General features: G+C 47.2%; 1 protein-coding gene across 5 annotated transcripts; it reads left to right on the top strand.

The window, feature by feature from the left end:
• Positions 1-66: 66 nt before the first annotated feature.
• STK36 (serine/threonine kinase 36) lies at positions 67-24,897 on the top strand. 5 transcript variants are annotated; one of them, XM_043910034.1, is made up of 27 exons: positions 67-187; positions 787-892; positions 1,896-2,036; positions 2,154-2,231; positions 3,282-3,412; positions 3,653-3,902; positions 5,031-5,124; positions 5,406-5,575; positions 5,741-5,928; positions 6,440-6,539; positions 8,341-8,484; positions 13,436-13,615; positions 14,442-14,539; positions 14,992-15,097; positions 16,556-16,706; positions 16,894-17,021; positions 17,851-17,955; positions 18,308-18,406; positions 18,493-18,581; positions 18,860-18,923; positions 19,107-19,217; positions 20,404-20,478; positions 20,914-21,088; positions 21,353-21,500; positions 21,691-21,838; positions 22,383-23,129; positions 24,543-24,897. In XM_043910034.1, exons 2-27 carry the CDS (start codon positions 878-880, stop codon positions 24,684-24,686), a joined length of 3,879 nt encoding a protein of 1,292 aa, XP_043765969.1. In that variant the 5' UTR covers positions 67-187; positions 787-877; the 3' UTR covers positions 24,687-24,897. The 5 variants fall into 5 exon arrangements, with proteins under 5 accessions (XP_043765969.1, XP_043765967.1, XP_043765964.1 ...); XM_043910032.1 differs by having other exon boundaries at positions 787-961; XM_043910029.1 differs by lacking the exon at positions 67-187 and adding an exon at positions 264-325 and having other exon boundaries at positions 787-961.
• The last annotated feature ends 1,377 nt before the right edge of the window (positions 24,898-26,274 follow it).

Here is a 26,274-nt window from a genome sequence, read left to right as displayed (position 1 = left end):
AGGGTGGCTAGCGGCCGTTTCTAGGCAACCGCCGACTCCGGGTCCTTAGATGGTCCTGATGGCCAAGGGACGGTTCGGAAGTGCCCTTAGGAAGTGCCTATGGGCGGCCCACTGTCTCGCTCACACCCCTGAACCTCTCTGTTCTCCGAACCTCTGACCAGTTCTATCGAGTAAAATTGGTAACAATGTGAGTCTAAAGAGACCGGCAGTGGGGGTGGAGAAGAACGCTATCTCAGGCAAAGTACGAAGGCAGCCAGAAGGGGCGGAGCTGAAGGCCAGGGCCGGCGTCCCTCGGCCTAAGGAGCTTCAAGCTCCTAGGCTGGGGGTAAGAGAGGGGCTCCTGTCCGCTGAGCGCGCGGGGTGAGGGTGCTGAGGAGGGTGGCAGTGGCAGGAACTTTGGGGTGGCTGGAAGGGGCGGGGTCGGTGGGCGAGGCAGGACGGAGAGGGGCGGGGTCGGTAGGAGCGAGCCTGGGCGGAGGGGGCGGGGTCGGGGGGCGGTGAGGCTGAGTAGAGAGGGCGGGGTCGAGGGGAGAAGCCGTGTGAAGGGGCCTAGGGTCGGGTGGGTTGGGCTGGGTGGACGGGGTATGGGTCTCGGGGTTGGGTGGGAACGAGGTTCATTTGGGAGGCAGCAGAAGAAAAGGGAGGAGAACTACAGGAGGCGGTCTGCTCCAAGATATCATCTTTTCATACACTGCACCCTACCTTGTTTATGAGACCTGGATTGTTATGAAAAAAAAAGAAAAGGCAAGGCGGCTAACGTTACTCTTTCTTCCGTGCCCGAGCCAGGCCTCCCAGATGTGTGGAACTGTCCCTGGAGCTGTAGCCCTTCGTCACCATCTCTACCTCCTTCCTTCTGAGGGATCCTGAAATTTCTGTCATGGAAAAGTACCACGTATTGGAGATGATTGGAGAAGGCTCTTTTGGGAGGGTGTACAAGGGTCGAAGAAAATACAGTGCTCAGGTGGTGAACAAGGAGGGACATCTCTTGGGTGGGATTCCACACTGTGAACCCCAGTGGAGTATAGGACCAGAGCAGTGACCTGTATTCCTAAGACACTGACTCCTTCATATTTGTGGAATATGAGCTCTGAAATTGGCTTACTTGGGTTCAGGTCATAGCTCTACCACTTTCTAGTCTTAGAACTATAGACAAGTTACTCAACCTTTCTACGTCTCAGTTTTCTCATTTATAGAATGAAATTAAGAACAGTGTCTGAGTGATGGGGTTTGAGGATTAAGTGTGATGTCACACTGAATCACTTGACACAATGTCTGGTACCTAGCAAACAACAAATTATTGTTATGAGTAGTAGTAGTGTCTGGGGCTTCCTGGGTGGCTCAGACTGTAAAGAATATATCTGCAGTGCGGGGACCCAGTTTCGATCCCTGGTTTGAGAAGATCTCCTGGAGAAGGGAATGGCAACCCACTCCAGTATTCCTGCCTGGGAAATCCCATGGACAGAGGAGCCTGGTGGGCCACAGTCCATGGAGTCTCAAAGAGTCAGACACTACTGAGCAACCAACACTTCCACTTACCATACAGGAAGGTATAAACCATTTGAGCTCTATTCTACCCTCTTCATTTTTCCTTCCTTCCCTTTCTCCTAAATCCCTTAAACCTTGAGTTCTTTATCCAGACCAGAACACCTCTCCCAGAATCCACCAAAAGAATCTTAACTGGCAAAGGCGGTTTCCTCCTAGGGCAAGAGGCAGGGGAAGCTGGGGTAAGGTCAGTTGGAGGGTACCCATGGAGGGTACCATTGGTAAAGTGGAGTGGGAGACTAGCAAAGTACAGTGGGAATTGCTCTCAGACAATCTAAAGTCAGTTCTGGAGCCCTGAGGCTAATGTTTCAATAGTGCGATTAGGCCTTGACTCTTGACCTTACCACTGACAGGTGGTGGCCCTCAAGTTCATTCCAAAATTGGGACGCTCAGAGAAGGAGCTGAGGAATCTGCAACGGGAGATTGAAATCATGCGGGGTCTGCGGCACCCCAACATTGTGCATATGCTTGATAGCTTTGAGACTGACAAAGAGGTGTGCTTTGGTTTTGGGGGGGGGGTCACTTCTCCCCAAGAGGAAGGGTCCCAGGAATTTCCCAGCCTCAAAATGCATACATTTGGAGCCATCAGCAGCACTGCCTATTCCCTGCAGGTGGTGGTGGTGACAGACTATGCTGAAGGAGAGCTCTTTCAGATCCTCGAAGATGATGGAAAACTTCCAGAAGACCAGGTATTCCCGGCTGAAACTTCTCCCACCCCTGACTTCTCCTCAGGTTAAGGACTGTAGGGAGAGCTGAGAGTCTCTATTCTGAAAACTCCTGAGTAAAATATGAGTCTTAAAAAAAAAAAAAAAAAAGAGTCTATGTGTATATGGAGGTAATGTGGTATGACAGTAAAGTATGTGAAAACCAGAACCCAAGTTCTCTGAATGCAGAGATTAGGTCTGATACTTTCTAGCTGGGTCTTCTTGGGCAAATTAGTTTAACCTCTCTTTATTCAGTTTCCTCATTTTAAAATGGAAATAATAATAAAGTCTACCTCGTAAGGCATTAATGGGAAGATTAATGAGTTGATTCATGTAAAGTGTTTGAAAGAGCACCTGACAAACACTAATTCAATAGTTAGCTATTATTTTAGGAAGCTAGTATTATTCCTGTTGTTAGGCACCTTTAGGAAAGAAGTCCAGGTGTGGTGGTACCAGAGAGATAGGAAGGGATAAGATTTGTGGTTAAGGCAGGATTCACCACCAAGTCACAGTGGTTAGCAGTAGGTTGAACACATTCTCCAGCCATATTCATTCCAGGGATTTCTGTGTACTCTGGCAAGTAGGCCCCCATCAGGACTTCCTGTCACAGCATTCTGCTTCCTTCCAAACAACCATCGTTATTTGTAAGTCATCACCTTGTTTATTTTATCTGTCTTGTTGTTTGTCTGGCTACTTCTCTTGGGACAGGGACTTCGTCTTATGTAATAACAGTTAATATATATGAATGCTTACTAAGTGCCAGGCACCATTCTGAGTGTTCCATCACTTTACATGCTTGAACTCATTTAAATCCTCAGACTGATCCTATGAGACAAGTAATATCATTATTGTCGCCTTATCAATAGATAATGAATCTGTGAGGCACAAGATAATTTGCCTGTGGTCATGCAGCTAGTCAGTGAGACTCAATGTATTTCCCTCAAACAAATGTCTACAGTACTATTAGGGTGGAGTCCTTGGGCTCCTTCCTCTGACCCCCCCTTTCTTCCTCCCACCTGCCTGTTTGACCTGTAGGTTCAGGCCATTGCTGCCCAGTTGGTGTCAGCCCTGTACTACCTGCACTCGCACCGTATCCTCCACCGAGACATGAAGCCTCAGAACATCCTTCTTGCCAAGGGTGGTGGTATCAAGCTCTGTGACTTTGGGTGAGGAGCCTGACCTCATGTTGCCAGTTCTGGTTTTGCAGGGAGGTTTGTGCTATATGCTTGACTTCCCTGGGCCTCCTTTTAGAACCTGAGCTGGAGAATGGGATTTCTGCTGGGTCTTTTAGAAGGCATTCTCTCTGTTCAGGTTGGGGCGATCTCACACAGTAATAGTTAGCAGTGAGCAGCTCTAGTTTTGACTGAATATCTTCTCTCCGTTTTCATTCCATCATCTCCTTGCAGGTTTGCCCGGGCTATGAGCACTAACACGATGGTGCTGACATCCATCAAAGGCACACCCCTCTACATGTCCCCAGAGCTGGTGGAGGAACGACCTTACGATCACACTGCGGACCTCTGGTCGGTGGGCTGTATATTGTATGAGCTGGCAGTAGGCACCCCTCCCTTCTATACCACGAGCATCTTTCAGCTGGTCAGCCTTATTCTCAAGGACCCTGTGCGCTGGCCTCCCACCATTAGTCCCTGCTTCAAGGTAATGGATACTGACAGATTGCTTTTGCATCAGAAACCTGTCTCTGTCCTATTCCCTTTTCCACAGTTTTTTTTTTTTTCCAGAGCTGGGGTTGCACTTCACAGTTACTGAATTAATGCAGGAGCTGGGGCAAGCTGCCTTGCTTTTGTACTGCAGGGGCTTATTCTGGGAGGGTGACCTAAGGTCTGCCAGTCCTGAGAGTCTGCCAGGTGGTCCTATATCAAAATGAAGAAGAAATTTCAAAATCTCAGAAACAGTTACTTGTCCCTTTACACACTCTCTATTCTCCTAATTTCCTATCAGATGCAATGTCTGAATGATTTCTAGATTTGCTAATATAGCCGTCAGTCCTCTTCCTGAAAGGAACAATCTTTAGATATCCAAATGGCCAGAGCTAGTGGAGCTAGCTCACTGATTAGGAGCAGAGTGTAGAGATGGTGCCTGTTCATTGCAGTTAAATCTCAGTAGGCCAGGGAGGGAGGAAAAAGAGTTGACCCTTTTTGTTTCAAGGGCCTGATTTGGGCCTTCAATAAAGTCTAGATGCAGCCTTCTCCTAGAGTAAAATCTCATTATAACCTTCCTTTATTTTAGCTAAGATGAAAAGAGACAAATTTCTCCCAAACCTGTTTAGTTAAGGAGGCCCAAAAAATGGCCAAAAAGAATCTGAACAAAGGAGGGACTTCTTTGGTGGTCCAGTGGTTAAGACTCAGCCTTCCACTGTAGGGGGCATGGGTTTGATCCCTGCATGGCGAGCATGTGATAAATAAATGTGTGTGTGCTCAGCTTTTAAGACATGTGCTGTAAGAATGCACTCTGGGCACTTCCCTGGTGGTCCATTGGTTAAGAATCTGCTTTGCAAGAAAAAAAAAGAATCTGCTTTGCGATGTAGGGGACATAGGTTGGATCCTTGGTCAGGGAACCAAGATCCCACATGCCATGGAGCAACTAAGCCCATGTGCCATAGCTAGAGAGTCTGTGCTCCACAACAAAAGCTCCCAAATGTTGCAACTAAGACCCAACACAGCCAAATAAATAAATAAGTTTTTTAAAGTCTTGGTTGACCAGTTCTAATGAGTTTGAGAGCCTATGGAGAAGTGCAGACTGATGGGGTATCCTTTCTTTCCACAGAACTTTCTTCAGGGACTGCTCACCAAGGACCCCCGGCAGCGTCTGTCCTGGCCAGACCTCTTATATCACCCCTTTATTGCTGGCCGCGTCACCAGTGAGTCCTTAGGGTTCCCAGGGCTCTTGCACTTCTACCCAATATAACCCCTGGCCCCAACATCTATATCCAACATATATTCTTTACCCCTCCAGCTTGAATTTTCTTTTTAGCCTTTTGCATGACCCTTGCACTTCCCTTGCAACCCCCTTCCCTCTTTGTCACTTTATCAAAAGGGCCTCTTTGCACAGGAGCCTGAAGATGCTGCCATTGTCTCTGGCCAAGTGGAAACAGTGGCACAGCTCCAGTATGATCATGTGTTCCCTCTTCTCTTTCTGTAGTACTAACCGAGCCAGCAGGCCCAGATTTTGGTACCCCATTCACCAGTCGCTTACCCCCAGAACTTCAGGTCCTAAAGGACCAACAGGCTCATCGGCTGGCCCCCAAGGGCAATCGATCTCACTTATTGCGGCAAGCCTGTAAACGTATGGCTGAGGAGGCCAAGCAGAAGGTGAGTGAGGCAGAGGGGTATGTGTGACCTAGCCAGACTAGTGACTGGGGAAGCTAAAGCAGGAGGGTGACTTTCTAGGGTTGGGAATGGGCTTTAAATGGAATTCATAGTGTCTTATGGCAACCGGATAGTTCTGACTCAGTGTCTCCTGCCCATTTCCTGCAGAAACACCAGAACACAGGACCTTCCCTTGAGCAAGAGGATAGGACCAGCAAGGTGGCTCCTGGCACAGGCCCTCTGCCCAATCTCAAGGACACTCCTCAGGAACCAGGCCTCTTAACTGGGGTTGTAGCCTCAGAAATGAAGAGCAGCTGGGCTGAGTGGGGTGCTGGAGAGGCACCCCCTGCACCTCGGTGAGGAAGGTAGAGCCCAGGATCTGTAGGATGATGTGACTTGCAGAGCTTTGGCTCCAGTCAAAGCAAATGCAGCATGGTTCCTGTCACTCATCACTGCCTAAATGTGGACAGGGCCCCGGGAGTCTAAGTTTTGGGTTCTTGAATTCTGATTCCAGATGCTTTCCTGATTTTATCAGGAAGCACGGGAACTTTCCTTTCTCTATGTCTCGGTTGTACATTAACTGAAAAGGAAAAAAAAAAAAAAGTCTCCAGACACACGAAAAGATTATTTGAGTTGAGAGCTCCAGGGGAAAACCACCAAGGTAGATTTGAAAATAAGATTCACAGTGGGACGGCAGTCAAAGATATGTGTGTAGTGAACATATGCTGTCCTGGCCAGATCCTAGAAGGTCTCCTCTTGCCAGTCCTCTATGGCTTTCCATTCCTACGCTGAACCTAGAGGGAAGGACAAGTTAACCCTAAACCTTACAGGTCTGGTACTCACACTACTCCCTGCTTCCTCTGGCAGGGAAAACTGGATCACCCAGGACTGTGAGCGAGCGTTCCCAGAGCTGAGGCCAGAGGCGATGGGCCAGCAGAGCCTTGATGCGGTGGATCTGGAAAATGAGGTGAGCCCTAGAGGCTCCTCTTGGCTTTGTCCCTGCCATGGATGTTAGGTCTTGGTAGCGGTTTTCTGGAACAGTGATTCCCAACTATCTAAGGATGAGTCCCCTTGTGTTAAAAACTGCTTCCTTCTTATTCATAGATTTTAATTGCGTAGTGTGTGAACATTTAATTATAAAAAATTGGAGTACTAAGTAAAAAGGAAAGTCCCCTTTGAGCCTTATCTCAGTCCCGAGGTGTCTGTCTCCTTCCAGACTTTTGTGCGTTTATACATATGTATGTAGCCACATAGAATATATAGTTTGGCTGTTTCTACATTACTGAGTCCAGACTGTAGGTATTGTTTTGCCTCATGTATCTCTTACCATATGATCTGTTGTAAAGATTTTTCTACATCTACTTCAATCTTTTGGTTTTTTAGGGTTTTACCTTTTTATTTTGGAAAGGTTTCAAATTTAAAGAATAACTGTGAAAATAGCACCAAGAATTCCTATATACCCTTTTACTCAGATTCACCAGTTGTTAAAATTCATTTTAGGATGAGTTGCAGATATGCACCTTCATTGCCAAAGACTTTAGTGCATATTTGCTAAGAGCTAGGTGATGCACTTGCACTACCTCAGTACAATTTATAGAAGTCAAAAATCTGACATTGATATGATTAATCTACAATCTACATTTTGATTTTCCCAGTTGCTCCAGTAATGTTTATAGCAAAAACACATTTTCCCCCGATCCACAATCCAGTCCAGTGTCATTCATTGCGTTTAGTTGTTATACTTCATTAGTCTCCTTTAATGTGAAATAGTTCCTATTTTTTCTTTGTTTTTCATGATTGACAGTTTTTAGGTGCCCAGGTCAGTTATTCTGTAGAATGTTCCTCAGATTGCTACTTCCACATGGTTAGATTCGAGTCATGCATTTTTGGTAGAAATGGTACATGAGTGATGCACTGTTAGTACAATCTTTTTTTTTTTTTTTTAAGATTTGCTTTGTTTATTTTTGGCTGTGCTGGGTCTTTGTTGCTGCACGCAGGCCTTCTCTAGTTGCGGCAAGAGAGGGCTACTCTCTAGTTGCAGTGAGCAGTCTTCTCATAGCGTGGTGGCTTCTCTCGTGGTGCACAGGATCTAGGGCACATGGGCTTCAGTAGTTGTGGCATGTAGGCTTAGTTGCTGCACGGCATGTGGGATCCAACCTGTGTCCCCTGCTCTGACTGGCGGATTCTTAACCACTGGACCACCAGGGAAATCCTAGTGTTTTTAATAACTTCTTCGTGTTTCCTAACATGGATATGCCATGATTTATTGTTCCCTTACTGACTAGCTTTATGATGTTGTTATTATAAACCATGCAGTGGACATTTTCCTAGATATCTCTTTATGTACACATGCTAGTGTTCTCCAAGAGACTTTTCAAGACCTCTCACATACTGCCAACTGTGTCTTTTTAAATTGATGGCTGAAAAAAATACAACTGTGCCAAAGGAGTCACTGGCTTTTTGCAGTTACTTAATGATTCCTTGGGCTTCCCAAGTAAAGAATCTGCCTGCAATGTGGGAGACCTGGGTTCGATCCCTGGTTCAGGAAGATCCTCTGGAGAAGGGAATGGGAACCCACGCCAGTGTTCTTGCCTGGAGAATCCCATGGACAGAGGAGCCTGGGGAGCTACAGTCCCTTTGGTCACAAAGAGTCCAACATGACTGAGCAACTAACACTTTCACTTTACTTTCATGATTCCCCAGGGTGGGAGCTATTGCCTCGAACCTGACATACTCCTCCTGACCTCTTTCTCTCCCTGATGCCTCAGGAGCAAGACAGTGATGATGAGTGGCAACACCTGCTAGAGACTACCGAGCCTGTGCCCGTCCAGCTGAAGGCCCCTCTCACCCTGCTGTGCAATCCTGACTTCTGCCAGCGCATCCAGAGTCAGCTGCATGAGACTGGAGAGCAGGTAACCGGCAGAAGGATACCCATGGATGGGACTGGAGACTGTTTTCACAGATGAGGTGTTAAAAAACAATCAGCATAAGGAGAAATTCCCTTTCCAATTTTCTTTCACTACTGTCTGTTTAATTTAGGTAGTTTCGGTAACTTCTTTTAGTATACAGAAAGAGCAGACCTTGGGTTTCTCTTTCTAAAGGGAAGAAGGATTCTTCAGAGCAAGGATAAGCAAGCTTTCAGCTGTAAAATTTTTAGGCATTGACTGCCAAGAGGGAAAAAAAGGGAGGATATAATTTAACTACTGCTTCTTTTTTAAAGATTTTTTTGATGTGGACCATTTTTAAAGTCTTTATTGAATTTGTTACAGTATTGTTTCTGTTGTTTTATGTTCTGGTGTTTTGGCCAGAGGCATGTGGGAGCTTAGCTCCCTGACCGGGGATTGAACTCACAGTCCCTACACTGGAATGTAAAGTCTTAACCACTGAACTGCCAGGGTAGCCCCATAGCTACTTCTCTAATGAGAGAAAACACATTTCTACAAAATTTTTGACAAAATTAAAAATACAGATGTAACAATTTATACTTTCTAATACAACTATACTAATGATCACCATAATTCAGTTTTAGAATATTTTCATCACCCCAAAAAGGTAATCCCTAGCTATTTACAGTTAATCATCATTCCTACTCATAGCACTTACAAGGAGATTGCTTTCTGTCTCATAGATTTGTCTTTTCTGAATATTTCACATAAACATGATCATACAATAGATAGTATTTGGCTCCTTTCTCTTAGCATGTTTTTTGAAGTTTCATTCACGTTGTAGCCTGTATCAGTACTTAGTTCCTTTTTATTGCTAATTAGTATTCTATTGTATGTATATATCATGTTTTTGTTTATTTGTTCCACAAATTGATGGAAATTTGGGTTGTTTCCACTTTTTGGCTTTTATAAACAATGCTACTTTGAACATCCATAAGGAAACCTTTGTGTGAACATACATTTTACGTTTCATTTCTGGAAAAGGTCAGTTTTCATTCCAATCCCAAAGAAAGGCAATATTCAAACTACTGCACAGTTGTACTCATCTCACAGGCTAGCAAAGTAATGCTCAGAATTCTCCAAGCCAGGCTTCAACAGTATGTGAACCAAGAACTTATAGATATTCAAGCTGAATTTAGAAAAGGCAAAGGAACCAGAGATCAAATTGCCAACATCCACTGGATCATAGAAAAAGTAAGAATGTTCCAGAAAAACATCTGCTTTATTGACTATGCCAAAGCTTTTGACTGTGTGGATCACAACAAACTGTGGAAAATTCTTCAAGAGATGGGAATACCAGACCACCTTACCCGCCTCCTGAGAAATCTGTATGCAGGCCAAGAAGCAATAATTAGTCCTGGACGTGTAACAATGGACTGGTTCCAAACTAGGAAAGGAGTACATCAAGGCTGTATGTTGTTACCCTGTTTATTTAACTTCTGTGCAGAGTACATCATGCGAAATGGCAGGCTGGAGGAAGCACAAGCTGGAATCAAGATTGCCGGAAGAAATATCAATAATCTCAGATATGCAGATGACACCACCCTTATGCCAGAAAGCAAAGAGGAACTGAAGAGCCTCTTGATGAAAGTGAAAGAGGAGAGTGAAAAAGTTGGCTTAAAACTCAACATTCAGAAAACTAAGATCATGGCATGTGGTCCCATCACTTCATGGCATGTGGAGGGGGAAACAATGGAAACAGTGACAGACTTAATTTTCTTGGGCTCCAAAATCACTGTAGATGGTGACTGCAGCCATGAAATTAAAAGACTCTTGCTCCTTGGAAAAAAGCTGTGACAAACCTAGATAGCATATTAAAAAGCAGAGACATTACTTTGCCAACAAAGGTCCTTCTAGTCAAAGCTATGTTTTTTCCAGTCGTCATGTATGGATGTGAGAGTTGGACCATAAGGAAAGCTGAGTGCCGAAGAACTGATGCTTTTGAACTGTGGTGTTAGAGAATACTCTTGATAGTCCCTTGGACAGCAAGAAGATCAAACCAGTCAATCCTAAAGGAAATCAGTCCTGAATGTTCATTGGAAGGACTGATGCTGAAGCTGAAACTCTAATACTTCTGCCACCTGATGCGAAGACCTGACTCATTTGAAAAGACCCTGATGCTGGGAAAGATAGAAGGCAGGAGGAGAAGGGGACAACAGATAGATGGTTGGATGACATAATTGACTCAGTGGTCATGAGTTTGAGTAAGATCCGGGAGTTGGTGATGGACAGGGAAGTCTGGTGTGCTGCAGTCCATGGGATCGCAAAGAGTTGGACACGACTAAACAACTGAACGTTTAGTTTTGAAATGAAATGATTTTTTCATTTCTCTTGGGCCTATGCATAGGAGTGGAATTACTGAGTCAGATAGTAAATTTATGTTTAAGAAACTGCTAAACTGTTTTCCAAAGTGGCTATACCGTTTTGCATTCCCAGCAATGTATGAGGGTCTTCATTTCTCTATATCTTTGCCAACATGTATTCAGTTCAGTTCAGTTCAGTCGCTCAGTCGTGTCTGACTCTTTGCGACCCCGTGAACCGCAGCATGCCAGGCCTCCCTGTCCATCACCAAATCCCGGAGTTTACCCAAACTCATGTCCATTGAGTTGGTGATGCCATCCAACCATCTCATCCTCTGTCGTTCCCTTCTCCTCCTGCCTTCAATATTTCCCAATATCCTATCCCTCCCAACTTCAATCTTTACAAATGAGTCACCTCTTCACATCAGGTGGCCAAAATATTGGAGTTTCAGCTTCAAAATCAGTCCTTCCAATGAACACCCAGGACTGATTTCCTTTAGGATGGACTGGTTGGATCTCCTTGCAGTCCAAGGGACTCTCGAGTCTTCTCCAACACCACAGTTCAAAAAACATCAATTCTTCGGCACTCAGCTTTCTTTATAGTCCAACTCTCACATCCATACATGACTACTGAAAAAACCATAGCCTTGACTAGACGGACCTTTGTTGACAAAGTAATATCTTTGCTTTTTAATATGCTCTCTTGGTTGGTCATAACTTTCCTTCCAAGGAGTCAGTGTCTTTTAATTTCATGGCTGCAGTCACCATCTGCAGTGGTGACTTTGGAACCCAAAAAATTAAAGTCAGCCAACATGTATTATTATCTGTCTTTTTGAGTGTAGTCATCCTAGTGAGTGTAAAATAGTATCTCATTGCTATTTTAATTTGCATTTTGCTAATGACTAATGTGAGCATCTTTTCATGTGCTTACCAGCCATTTGTATATCTTCTTTGGTGAAATATCTAATTATTTCCTTTGGTTATTTTAAAGTTGAGTTCTTATTGAGTTGCAAGAGTTCTTTATATATTCTGGATACAAGACTTCTATCGGATGTGCAATTTGCAAATTTTTTCTCCCAGTCTTAATCTGTCCTTTTATTCTTATGTCTTTTGAAGCACAAAGGTTTTGGATTTTGAAGTCCAGTTACCATTTTTTCCCTTTGTGGATTTTGCTTCTGATATTATATTAAGAAATCTTTTTTTAAACCCAAAGTCTTAAAGATTTTCTCCTATTTTTTTTTTAAAACTTTCCAGAATTTTAGCTCTGACATTTATGTCTCTGACTCATTTTGAGTTGATTCTTATATATATTTTGAGGTAGGGATCTAAATTCATCTTTTTGCTTGTGGATATATAATCACCCCAGCACCACTGGTTGAAAAGACTCTCCTTTTACCATTGCATTGTCTTGGCACCCTGCATCTCTCGTTTGGCCCCTACATGTCCTCCTTGTGTCAGATAATTTTTCAGTGGGAAAGGAGGTTAACAATTCTGCCTCCAGGGTAAGACTTTCTGAGTTGGAATTCCAGCTGAACTACTGTGTGTGTTTGTTTATGGCTGTGCTGGGTCTCCTGCTGCCAGCCTTTCTCTAGTTGTGGTGAGTGGGTACTACTCTTGGTGGCAGTACAAGGGTTTCTCATCGAGGTGGCTTCTCTTGTTGTGGAGCACAGGCTCTAGGGTGCATGGGCTTCAGTACTTGCGGCTCCTGAGCTCTAGAGCAAGGGCTCAGTAGTTGTGGCGCATGGACATAGTTGCTCCTCCTGGGAGGTGGGATCTTCCTGGACCAGGGATCGAACCCATGTCTCCTGCATTGGCAGGAGGATTTCTTTACCACTGAGCCACCAGGGAAGCCCCCTGTGTGTGATTATTGACTGTTTACTTAACCTGTCTGGAAGCTTCAGTCTCCTTATCCATAAAGTTGGTAGTTGTATTTACTCTACAGTAACACAGAGTCGGACACGACTGACGCGACTTAGCAGCAGCAGCAGCAGCAACTAAGGTTATTGTAAAGATTGAGTGAATAAGTGAGCAGGTTTAGAACGATGAGTGGCATATTGTAAAGTACTTGATGTAAATGTTAGATTTCTTTTGAAAAATAACCTTTTAAAAAATAACCATTTAAATATAGTACTGTCCTTGGCTTATGAGCTGTATGAAAATAAGTAGTAGGCTGGATCTGGCCTGCAGGTCACAGTTTGTTAACCCCGGAGGTAGAGCTGAATAATACTGTTTTGTCTATGTGGAGTTGAACAGCACTGTTTTGTGCCCATTGTTTTTAATTTTCAGAAATGTGTGTGGTTTCATTTCATTTTATTTTAAGGTGAAGGGCTGGAGAAGGAAGGGAGTAGATAGGAATGGCCACTAGGTCCATCCCTGACTGAGGGGGGACCCTGCTCCCCCTTAGTCCCCTCTACATCAGGGGCCCTGGCCACCTGTAGTCCCCTTTCCTGGTGCAGTTTCCCTGTTTCTCTCTTCTCCTTCTCTGGGTTTTAGGTTTCCAAAAAAAGGAGTAAGAACACTGGGTCTTCTTTGTCAGCGTCTTGGGGATACCTGGTTGCTGTGACTCTCTTTTATCTCTCAAGACACGGATTATTATCTCTTTCCCTCGTGTCACCCAGATCCTAAAAGGCGTCCTGGAGGGTGCTCCCCGCATCCTTCCTGCACTCCGGGTCCTGAGCGGTCTCCTCTCCAGCTGCAGTGACTCTATTCCCTTGTATTCCTTCTGCCGTGAGGCCAGGCTTCCCGGGCTGCTGCTCAGCCTCCTCAGACACAGCCAGGAGAGCAGCAGTATCCAGCAGGTAAGTGCCGCCTCTCAGGACTGACCGGCATTTCTTCTCTTTGCATTTCTTTTCTTCCAACTGCCATCTCTATCGGCCCCTCTGCCTTTTCTTTCTCTTCTTCCTATCTTCTTAGTAGATTACGAGTTGCAAATTCTCTTGCCTTCCGAGGCCAGGCAGATAATGTCATCAGGGGAGTAGACCGTGTATGACTGTTTGAATAGCAGGAATGTGAGAAATTGAGGTCCCGTGCCCAGGCCCATCCAGCTCACTGTTGCTCGGTGGGAAAATGGGCTCATGGTGCCACATCCTCCAGTTTTCTAAGAGAAGCTAGAAATCCAGACTTTTCTGTGTAATTTCTCAATATTCAGAGCTTAACTCACCCATGGGCACTACCCTGTAAATGGTCATGGAGACGATCCACGGGAAAGCTCAGGTTGAGTCTCAACATCCATGTGCCCATGCTGTGTCCCGCTGCAGCTGAACCGAGAGGCTGGGATGCAGAAGTGTTTACTGGGGCCAAGGCTCGGGTGGCTGGAAGTGCAGTCTGTTGATGAGTGTTAGTCTTGAATGTTTTTAAGGCATTTAGAAGAGAATTTGTGCTGTTTTGAAAAATAGAACCTGTTATACTCCAAAATGCTGTTCAGACCAAACAGGACACATTTTGGGCTGTTCATAGCCTGTTGGCCACCACTTGTGACCTTGAGATCTCCTCTCTCTGTCTAAAGGTTTTCTTCACTCTGTCCCTTTCTGTTTGGTCACCTAACTGGATCTCTGACCCATTTTTCCCTTGGTCTTTGTTTCTGTCCCCTGAGTTGCCCTAACTCTCTGTCCTCTTCCCTGGCAGCAATGTTGGTATGGGGCCTTCGTACGGGACCTGGTGGCCGTGATTCAGGCCTACTTTGCCTGCACCTTCAATCTGGAGAGGAGCCAGACAGGTGACAGGTGGGATGAGAGGCAGTCTTGCACTGTTGGCCAGTTTGGCTTCAGTTTCTACCCCCATTTCTTCCTCTCCCCATTAGGAAGAGGCTGAGTAGGGAGAAGCCATGATTTGTGACAGGTTTAGGGGTCAGCTGAGTGACCTTTCAGAGTCCAGCAAGTCCTTTTAAGGACCTTGAGTCACCTCCAAATTTGCCCACAGAATTTCAGGTTCTAAAGGTGAGCGTTAGTCACCATACACTGAATGGAAGGCTCAGGGTGGGAATAAGCTAGAGAAAATGGCAGAGAAGAGGCCTGGAGGTGTGTATGTGAGACTCTGTATGTGTGAGGAGAGAGAGGGAGAACGTTCTGAGGTGTTCTTTTGCAGAGATTTTCCTACCCGCCGTGAACTGACTCATTCTCCACATGTGGGCATTTAATAGAGAGATGAGAAGAAACCAGGGCTCATTTTTTCCCAGCCTACAGGTATTTCAGGAGGCCGCCAGCCTCTTTCTGGACCTGTTGGGGAAACTGCTGGCCCAACCAGATGACTCTGAGCAGGCTTTGCGGAGGGACAGCCTTATGGTAATCTGCTCTCCCTTCCAGATTTCTCTCTCTGTTTTTCCCCATGTTCCTCCCATTCTCTTTCTCATGACTATATAGGGTTAGATCAAGTAATACAACAAATGTTTGTTGTCTGCCAACTATTTGCCGTATACCATCTGAGTCAGAGGAAGTCTGTATCTTCAAGGGATCAGGACTAGTCTAGTAGGATAAATGTGATAAAGGACAACAGTGTGAAAAGTACAATAGAAGGGCTTCCCTTGTGGTCCGGTGGCTAAGACTCCAGGGAACTAGATCCCACATGCTGCAACCAAGATGGTACAGCCAAATAAATAAATATTAAAATAAAAGTATACTAGAACTTCATATAAAACACAGAAGCACCACTGAGGAAGATTCACACTACCTGCAGGGTCATAGGAAAAATCTTTTTTTGGCTGCACCACACAGCACGCGGGATCTTAGTTCCCTAGCCACGGATCAAGCTGGGGCCCCCCTATAGTGGAAGTGTGGAGTCCTAACCAATGGATCATTGGGGAAGTCCGTAGGGTCATAGAAGAAATCTTGAAGAAGGAAATAATCTCTGCTAGGATTTGAAGGATGCCCAGAAGTTTGCCAGGTGGCTGAGAAAAGGAAGCAGGGAGGACATTCCAGGCAGAAACAGTAATGTATATTAAGGTGCAGAAGCAGTATGCAGTGTGACCTATTTTAGGGAACCACAAATAGAAGTGATTTCTTCTTGAACAGACTTACAGATCAGCTAGTGTTCTCAACCTTGTTTGTCCTGCAGACTAGCAACCTAGATAGGTCATCTCTCCTTGACTCTGCATGTGAGGGACAGGAAGGGAGGATTGAAAGGGAAAATAGCCAAGTTCTGACTGGTCTCAGAAGAGACCGTTAAGAGAAGAACATGTGCAAGGAAGGAAACAATTGTCTGATTAGTTTCAGACTGGCAACTGGGAGCACAGATGTGGGCTGCAGTCCTACCTCCAGCTAGCAGTCCATTCAATCTCTTCTAGTCTGGGAGTCTGTCTTAATATCCCTCATTCTTTCTGGTCAGGAAGCTGTTAATGTCTAACCTAAATTTTGGCCAGTAGTGACTCATGTTATTGGTCAGCACTTCTCATATGTCACTGTGCAGTGAGTAGCATGGGGAGTTTGGAATAAATTCTGAAGACCGGGTTAGGAAGGACCGACGAATCCCCAGGAATTCTTATACTTGGGGTCCACGATACTACTTCGAAAAATATCATTTAGGGAGCAGCTGATCAAAATAGAAGGATTGACACCTAAAACTCGGGTTCTCAAACATGAAGGCAATTACTCTGCAGTTTCTGTGTGAGGAATACTTAGAATTCAACAACTGGTCCCCCTGGGTTTTCCTCTTCCTTTCTCAGGTTCTCCGGGAACCCTTGCTCCTTACCCTGAGTCCAGCTTGGTTTCTGATGTGCTAATGTGAACCCTGCCTGTCTCCCCTAGTGCTTTACTGTTCTGTGTGAAGCCATGGATGGGAATAGCTGGACCATCTCCAAAGCCTTCTACTCCAGCCTGCTGACTACACATCGGGCTGTGTTGGACGGGCTCCTTCATGGCTTGACAGTTCCACAGCTCCCTTTCCATAGCCCCCCAGGTAACAGGAATGGGGAGGAGAGGTTCTCTTGAGTGACTTGTCAGCAGGACCAGCCCTGCTCTTTATCCTGCCGGTTGCCTAGAATAGTGTCTGGCATTTAGCGAGTATTAAGTAACTATGAACTGAGAGAAAGAAGAGAGAATCTGAAACAACCCATGCCTTCCTGCATTCTTTGCCTTTCTCACAGGCGCCCCCCAGGTGAGCCAGCCGCTGCGGGAACAGTGTGAGGATCTGCCTGGAGCCATTTCTTCGGCGTTGGCAGCCATGTGCACCACTCCCGTGGGGCTACCAGGCTGCTGGGAAGCCAAGGAGCAGGTCTAAGCTACAAATTTTTTTTTCAATTTTTATTTATTTATTTATGGCTGCGCTGGGTCTTGGTTGCTGCATTCAAGCTTTCTCTAGTTTCAGAGAGCGGGGGCTACTCTCTAGTTGCGGCGAGTGGGCTTCTCATTAGGGTAGCCTCTCTTGTTGCAGGGCACAGGCTATAGTGTGGGGATTCAGTGATTGTGCTGCATGGGATTAGTTGCCCTGCTGCATGTGGGATCTTCCTGAGCCAGGGATCAAACCCATATCCCTTGCACTGGCAGGCAGATTCTCGACCCACTGGATCACCCGGGAAATCCTGAACTACAGTTATTTGTTCTTGTTGTCGCTGTTGCCAGGGTTGGGGAGGTTGGCCCCAGTGTCTCAGAAAAGCAGAAAAACAAGCTTCTCTGCCTGCCTTTACTCAGTACTTCCAGAAGCAGATGCTAACCACTAGGTTTGGGCCACTTGTCGAACATGATGTAGCCAGAATCCCAGGGCCCTTGGCCAGCTGATTGAAGAGCTCCATGACAAACTGCCCATGTGGTGGGGTGACTGATCTGAAGCCACCAGTGATGCTTGCTCAAGGGTTCAGGGTTCAGATTTCCTGCTCCCTTTTTGCCAGCAACTGTGTACCCGCCTGCAGTGGGACTTACCTTGGCCTTGTCTTTTGCTTTTCCACTGGGCATGAAGACTGGGGATAGAATGAGGTCTGAGGTTCCTGGTGAATCTGGGAAAGAGTGGCAAGCAAGGGGTTAAGAGTCCTGATTAGTTGGAGATATGAGAGGAATAGAATTGGAATAAAGGGAATGGGATTGAGTCTTCAGGTATGTCTCCACAGATCTCTCAGCATCTGGCTGATCAGCTCACCAAAGACAGCAACCACCTGAGGTCATCCCTCATCTCTGCCCTGCAGCATCCCATCTTGTGCCTACCCCTCCTCAAGGTACTGCCTGCCCAGAACTCTTGGCCCCTCAGATTTCTTTTTCACTTCCAGGAATGAGAAAGAGAGAGAAAGAGACACTGAGAGAAACAGAGAGAGATGAGAGACACCCCTGCCACTGCCCCCCGGAGAGGAGGACCCCTTTCTGCTTTTAATCAGTTCAGCTGAGATGGCCCAGATGTCAGCCAGTCCTCACTAGAACTGAGTTGTGTCTGCATCTCAGTCTCTCAGCAAGAGGTGGACGTGGCCTGAATTTCTCTGACACCCCTAGATCTGTTGAGAGGCTAGCCTGCTTTCAGCCGAGGCTTCCAGTCTAGGACCTGCCTCCCTGACCAACTCCTCCCACACTCCTTAGGTTCTCTACTCCTGCTGCCACGTCAGTGAGCGCTTATGCCATCTTCTCGGGCAAGAACCCCTGGCCTTGGAGTCACTGTTGAATTTGGCCCAGGGCAAGGTAGGCCAGTGGCACAAGTGGGCATCTCTTAGGGGTCCTACCATCTCAATCAGAGGACACTCTGATGCCTTGGGTTTCCTTTATAGGTAAAGGTAGTGGATAGGGAAGAATCTACTGAAGTGACTCTCTACCTCCTCTCCCTTCTTGTCCTTCGTCTCCAAGATCTGCCTTCTGGGTGAGTCATAAAGTAGGGTCACCCTGACATGGATACCTTCCACCCATGTAGGTCACCCTGACATGGATTATGGGGAGTGACACCATACAGCCTGTCCTTGGGAGGGACTAGGACAGAGTGAAGGTTTCTCTGCAGAGAAGAGACCTAGATTCCCACCAGCTCTGTGCCCTGGAGGTGGACATGCAGCTTTGGTAGAGAGCGCCATCCAAGGGAGAGGGCAGGTCACTCAGCAGCCTCCTTTCACATGGCTGCATCCCTGATGTATCTCCTTATTCCAGAATGGAGAAGCTAGGCAGTGAGATTGCTACTGTCTTTACACATTCGCACGTCGTCTCTCTTGTGGTGAGTTCTCAGCCTTCATCTTCTCCCCTTTTCACCCTATCATCCCACCATCTGGGAGCAGGAGAGTTGTTTCCTAATGTGCAGCTGTTTGTGAGGCATTCTTCTTGAGACAGACATCCTCTCCGCCTGTCCTGAGTACCATTCAGATTGGGACATTCCTCCTCCTCATCTGACTCTCCACAGAGTGCAGCAGCCTGTCTGTTGGGGCAGCTTGGTCAGCAAGGGGTGACTTTGGATGTCCAACCTGTGGAGTGGATCGCTGCAGCCACACATGCCCTGTCCGCCCCTGCAGAGGTGAGTCCTACCAGCGCCGAATGCAGACATGTGTTTTCTCTGAGTCAGATAAGGTCTGTGTTCAGGGAGAAAAGCCTGAAATTCCAGTAAGCCTGGAGGGAATCCAGGAGTCTTTCCTGTCCTGTCCTTCTGCCCTTGGATAATAGGTCCCTCTGAGCCCTGACTGTCAGGGCTTTAGATTTGTTGTTAACACACAGGACCTCTGAAGAGGGAGGAAGAGGCATCGTCTTTCTCCCTCCTTCCCTCCCTCTTGCTCTCTTCCTCAGGCTCTGGCACTGGCCTCCTGAAGGATCTCTACTCTCTAGTGTTCTTCCCTGATGCCAAAGTGAGCTTTCTTAAAGGAAAACCTGCCCAATTGCTCAACCAGTCATTATTTCACACATAAATATGTACTGAGTACCAGGCACTAGTCCTGCCTATATGGATGGAGGTTGTGTAGGTCCTCAGCAGCTTCCCACAGTTCCTGGGTTAATGTCCACATTTGCTAGCAGGCTACACAGAACTCATCTGTTACCCCTGGGCTGTCTAATCCTCCTCTACAAAAGAGTTCACATTTCAAAAATTCACTGTGGCCCTTCATGACCTGTCTTTTATATAAGCTGTGCCTTCTCCCTTCCTTGTCTGCCTTTGAATCACATCCGTTTCCTACCTCTAAGGGCAAAGTTAGCATCTCGACTATCCCGCCTCCCTCTCCACAGCCCCTACCTCAGAGCCTCTTGCTCAATAAGTGTCTTCCTAAACTGTAGTTGTTTCTGTGGCTGGTTACCCTACCAAACTGCGTGTCTTTAGGACAGAGATAGTCATTGAATGAATAGGCAGGAACCAAGACACAGAGTGGTAAAGAATCTGCCTGCCATTGCAGGAGCTGCAGGAGATGTGGGTTTGATCCCTAGGTCAGGAAGATCCCCTGGAGGAGGAAATGGCAACCCACTCCAGTATGCTTGCCTGGAAAATTCCATGGACAGAGGAGTCTGGCAGACTGCAGTCTGTGGGGTCCCAAAGAGTCAAACACGATTAAGCACGCTGTGCATCCATCCATCCAAGACTCCTAAGTTCAAAAGAACTCTCCCCACTACTCTGGGCCAAAAAAGAACTCTTTTTGCCTGACTTGGAGTTGGCTGCGCAGGTCTGTGTGGTCAGCTCGCCCCTCTCAGGGATCTGCTCTCTTCCTGCCTCTCTCTACCAGGTCCGGCTGACTCCACCTGGTGGCTGTGGATTCTATGACGGCCTCCTCATCCTTCTGCTGCAGCTCCTTACCCAGGTACAGCTGCATCCCAGGATGCATGGGAACTAAGGAGAGAGAAACTGGGCGCCTTGGGGGGCCACTGGCCAAGAGGAAGGAAGAAGCCACACAGTCACCTCCCCTCTCAGACTACCAGTGATGGCCTTAGATTGGGCCCATCTACCCCAGTACAGACCCTTTAAGGGGAGCCATTCAGCTGCATCCCTTGGGATTCAGTGGAAAGAAAGCTGTAATTGCCTGGTTTCCAGTAAGCATACACATGGGTTGAGAGGTCGGGGGGTTAAGTTGTGATAAGAGAGGAAACTGAGACAACAGGGAAATCCTAGGTGGGAAAACAGAAAGAATTGTTTCTGGGACTCTCCTTCCTCATAGATCAGGCAGAAGAGTGAAAAAAAGGCATTTTGACTCCTGACTTGGCCCTCCCCCTTCTCCCCTTCTCAATTTTGGCTTTAGCAGGGGAAGGGTAATCCGATAAGGGACGTGGCCAGCTCAGAGATGTGGACCGTTCTGTGGCACCGCTTCTTCATGGCTCTGAGGCTCCCCGAGGAGGCATCTACACAGGAAGAGGAGGTGTCGCTGTCTAGCCCACAAAGCCTAGAGCCAGACTGGACGCTGATCTCACCCCAAGGTATCTCAATTCCGACAGCATGGCTTCTTTTGTCTGGCCAGTGTACTGATCCATCTTCAAGAGGAAACAGCCTGGAACTGGGTTGGCCCACGGAGAGGGGTACTAGTGCTGCTGCCTTGGGAGGGGATGGCAGAGTCTGCGTGGGAGCTGCTCAAGGATGGGGAAGGGATCAGGGAAGAGGTGGTGGCCCTGAGAACCATGGGGATGCAGGGGCATCTAGGCCTCTTGCCTGCTCCACTGGGTCTCCACTGTTGGTGTTTCCAGGCATGGCAGCCCTGCTGAGTTTGGCCATGGCCACCTTTACCCAGGAGCCCCAGTTATGCCTGAGTCACCTGTCTCAGCGTGGAAGTATCCTCATGTCCACCCTGAAGCATCTGCTTTCGCCCAGCTTCCTGCATCACCTGGGTCAGGCGTGAGTTGAAAATTTCAATTCTGCTATTATGGGTGGTATGGATGGGGGGAGGCAGGAGAGAGAGAGCTGACAGCCTGAGCTGTGAGACAAGAAATGTGATTACTGAGGTTGGGGAAGGAGGGTTGGGGGGAGAATATGGAAGGCTGGGTGAGCCAGACTGAGTCTGTCCTTCCACGCTGCCCTCCTTTAGGCCACAAGGGTCTGAGTTTCTCCCCGTCGTGGTGCTCTCTGTCTGCCAGCTCCTCTGCTTCCCTTTTGCCCTGGATGTGGATGCTGACCTCCTTGAAGGTGTCTTGGCTGACCTCACAGACTCAGAAGTCACCGCCCACCTACTGCAGGTACCAGGGAAGCCACCCAGGCAGGAAGGTGGTCAACCTTGTGTCACATTCACTTCCTGGCAGCTCTAGGGCTCTCCCAGGTCCCTGGAGGCATACGGCATCTGAGACTAGAGTGGAGGGAGCATGCAAGCCTGAACAGAGGCATGTGGTTGGAGCTGGGCTGATGACTCCTCTCTCCATCAGTCCCTTGTCTGGATTCTCTTGATTCTCTCATCCTGGTCTAGGCCCTGGAGACGCTGCTCCTCAGCCAGGAATCGCTTCTCTGGCGATTGTTGGCACTAAGCAGTGAGTGGGTCTCTGAAGGCAGAGAGACTGAGGCCTTGCAGACCGCGGCCTGGCTTTGGGAAGGACATGTTCTCCCAGGCTCCAGGTGGTGTCTGTCTCACGTGCGGTGCTGTGACCCAGGTCTTCCAACCCTCTGTGGTGTTCTCTGCAGAACTTGGCTTCTCTCTCCCCCAGGCTTTGGGCTATTTCTAGTAACTTCTCAGCAGTGCGTTCTCCCTCTCCCTGAACTGGTTTGCCTGCACCCCTCCCCCTCCTTCAGGTCTGCTGTCACCATCTCCCTCTGACACAAGTTGAGCTGCCCATCAGTCTCCTCACACGCCTGGCCCTCTCGGAGCCCGCTTTTCTCAACCAGTTTGTGAACACAGTGGCTGCCTCCCCTAGAACCACCGTCTCGTTCCTCTCCATTGCCCTCCTGGGTGACCAGCCTCTGCTGACGTCTGACCTTCTCTCCCTCCTGGCCCACACTGCCCGGTTACTGTCTCCTAGCCATTTGTCTTTTATCCACGAACTCCTGGCTGGCTCTGATGAATCCTATCGGCCCCTGCGCAGCCTCCTGAGCCACCCAGAGACTTCTGTGCGGGCCCGTACTTACGGGCTCCTGGGACACTTGCTCCAACACAGCATGGCCCTGCGTGGGGCCCTGCAGAGCCAGGCAGGACTGCTCAACCTTCTGCTGCTGGGGCTCGGAGACAAGGACCCTGCTGTGCGGCGTGGAGCCAGCTTTGCTGTAGGCAACGCAGCCTACCAAGCTGGTCCCCTGGGACCTGCCCTGGCAGCCGCAGTACCTGGTATGACCCAGTTGCTTGAAGATCCTCAGGCTGGTATCCGACGCAATGCTGTATCAGCTCTGGGCAACCTGGGGCCTGAGGGTCTGGGGGAGGAGCTTTTACAGTGCCAAGTGCCCCAGCGGCTCCTGGAGATGGCGTGTGGAGACCCCCAGCCAAATGTGAAGGAAGCTGCCCTCGTTGCTCTCCGCAGCCTCCGACAGGAGCCCTGCATCCATCAGGTACATCCCAGGGGACATGTGAATCACCACGACACGGCTGTTTTCACATTTTTTCTGAGATAATCTTTAAGGAATTGGGACATCTGGGAACCAAGCTGCCTCCTTCTCTGGGAGCAGGAAACTCAGGAGGCATGACTTGGACATGAGTTTTTCACCTAATATCTCCCACCTGGAGATGGGAAGGGGCCTGAAGAGGGCTCCATTTGGCTTGGCAATGCCTGGGCTGTCAAGGAGCAGCGTTGCTGTCTTCTGGAGGCTGTGCAGGAGAGGGGGAGGGAAGACTAGAGGTGCTGAGGCATAGAGTCGTTTTTTTCTGAGGGCCATGAAGATGCGATCTTTTTTAGCGCTTAACCATATGAAAAGTACCATGCTAAGCATTTTACCTTTATTATCTGGTTTAAGCTATCCTTCTCATTAGGCAGGCGATGAAACTGAGGCACAAAGAATTTAATCACTTGTCCCAGTCACAGAGCTAACGTGGGATTGGGCTTTTCAACTCAAGAGTCTGAGTCTAGAGCCCATGTTCTTTTTGGTTATGCCATTCGGGATACTGGATCTTAGTTCTCTTCCTGATTGAACCTGTGGCTCCTGAAGTAGAAGCTTGAACTCTTAACCATTGGACTGTCCCTAGAGCCCATGCTCTTAACCACTGCTTTATTCTGTTGTTTTTTTTTTTTTTTGCTCAATTTTCAGTATATAAACAGCACAATTGAAAATCACACATTTACCTGTGATAAAGTTGTATGCTATGTGTGCTTAGTCGCTCAGTCGTGTCCGACTCTTTGAGACCCCATGGACTGTCGCCCTCCAGGCTCCTCTGTCCATGTGGATTCTCCAGGCAAGAATACTGGAGTGGGTTGCTGTGCCCTCCTCCAGGGGATTTTCCCAACCCAGAGATTGAACCCAGGCCTCCCACATTGTAGGCGGATTCTTTAGTATCTGAGCCACCAGGGAAGCCCATGATAAAGCCAAACCCCCAAATTATAATAGCTCCATGTGGTGGCATTTGGGCAGTTCTTGCAGAAGAGAAGTTTTAACAGGATGGTGATGATATATACTACAGAATTTTCTGTAGTCTGTGTGGGGAAATAATAAAAGGGATTTTTGGTGGTAATTCACACTGGCCTAGATCCATGGTTGGGAATCTCACCTTCTGGCTGCTGCATTTATTATCTCTTCCTGGGGACAAGTTCATGGGTCCTTTGGTGCCTTGGTCTCATGGTCTGTGACCAAAGAGAATGGAAGTAGTCTGGTCCTAGTGGTTCCTGTCTCCAAAGTCTGTCTTTTCCCACATAATCTATTTTGAATCCCCGAGAGCTCATATTCTTTTGCTTTCTTTTCTAGAGTGGGAATTGCTGGGCCAAATGAGAGTACTCTGCATGTCGTGTTTTGTCATCTCTCTCTGTCCCACAGGTGCTGGTATCCCTGGGCGCCAGTGAGAAATTAGCCTTGCTCTCTCTGGGGAATCAGTTACTCCCACACAGCAGTCCCAGACCTGCCTCTGCCAAACACTGCAGGAAACTCATCCACCTCCTGAGGCCAACACATAGTACATGACCCCAGCTTCCTGGGGTCCAACCTTCGTTGCCCTACTGTTGCCAATCCTTCCTTCTACTCAACAAGCCACCTACTAAAGAGACTGAAACAGACAAGCCGCCAATCAGCTGATTTGAGAACGAGAACCTAGAAGAGATTTATGTATAAAGCTCCTCCTTTCCCCCAGATTCAGGATGATTTTAACCAGTAAACTTCATGATTGTTGGTGCCAGAGGAGACGTGTTTCTTCTCTACATCAAAGGATCTTTTCTCCAATAATGTGCCTTTAAACCCCAGGGACATGCTTCCAGGATACCTTCTGCCTGAGAGGTTTTCTTCCTTTCTGGAGCTCCTGAAATCTTCCCAGCAGGTTCTTTTATTTAGACCTTATTTTCATTGCCCATTGTCTGTATTTGTATTTTGGCAAAAATATCATGTTTTCTAGAGACCACCATAATTTCTTCCTATTCAGATTATTTCATTTCAATTCAACATATTTATTTGTTTTTAAATTTATTTTTAACACTTATTTATTTTTAATTTATTTATTTGGTTGTGTCGGGTCTTGGTTGCAGCACACAGGATCTTTTTTTCGGGATGAGCCGGTTTCTCTAGTTGTGGGGTGTGTGGGCTCAGTAGTTGCAGTGAGCCAGCTTAGTTGCCCCAACGCATGTGGGATCCTAGTTCCCCCAACGCATGTGGGATCCTAGTTCCCCAACCAGGGACTAAATTCATGTTCCCTGCATTGGAAGGCGGATTCGTAACCACTGGACCACCAGGGAAGTCCCTACATTTATTTTTTTATTGAAATATAGTTGAATTACCATGTTATGTTAATTACTGCTATATAGCAAAGTGACTCAGTTATATATGTATGTATATATGTATTCTTTTGCTGGGAAAGATTGAGGACAGGGGGAGAAGGGGGCAACTGAGGATGAGATGGTTGGATGGCATCACTGACTCAATGGATACGAGTTTAAGCAAACTCCGGGAGACAGTGAAGGACCAGGAAGTTTGGCATGCTGCAGCCCATGGGGTCACAAAGAGTTGGAGATAACTGAACAACAGTTCTTTTTCATATTCTTTTCCATTATGGTTTATCACAGGATATTGAAGATAGTTGCCTGTGCTATATAGTGAGACCTTTTTATTTATCCATTCTATATATACAGTTTGCATCTGTTAAGCTCAGACTCCCAATCCAGCCCTCTCCCATTTCAGGAGCTCGCCCAGGCCCCTCCCCACTTGGCAACCCCCAGTCTGTTTTCTATAACATGTATTTATTGAGTCCTTTCTATATGCCAGATACCATTCTAGGCATTGGAGGTAAAACAGTGCTTGTTTGTCAGAGATTTTGCATTCTCGTCAGGGAGGTAGAGAGCTTATTAAACTGAGTGAATTGTTTAGTATGTATGTAAGATTGTTTAGTATGTAGGAATGTGATAAAAGCTCCAGAGAAATGTAAAGCAGGAAGAAGGGGATGAGGAGAGCTGAGTTGGATAGCCAGGGTAGGCTTTACTTAGAAGGTGACGTTTGAACAAAAACATTTGAATGAAGCAGTACAGCTCTCTCAGGAAAACAACTATGCCGGGAGAATGGTCTTCAA

This window comes from Cervus elaphus, chromosome 8 (assembly GCF_910594005.1).
Source record: "Cervus elaphus chromosome 8, mCerEla1.1, whole genome shotgun sequence".
Lineage (NCBI taxonomy): Eukaryota > Metazoa > Chordata > Mammalia > Artiodactyla > Cervidae > Cervus > Cervus elaphus.
The sequence above is the reverse complement of the archived record's forward strand: the minus strand, read 5'-3'. Positions and strand labels throughout refer to the sequence as shown.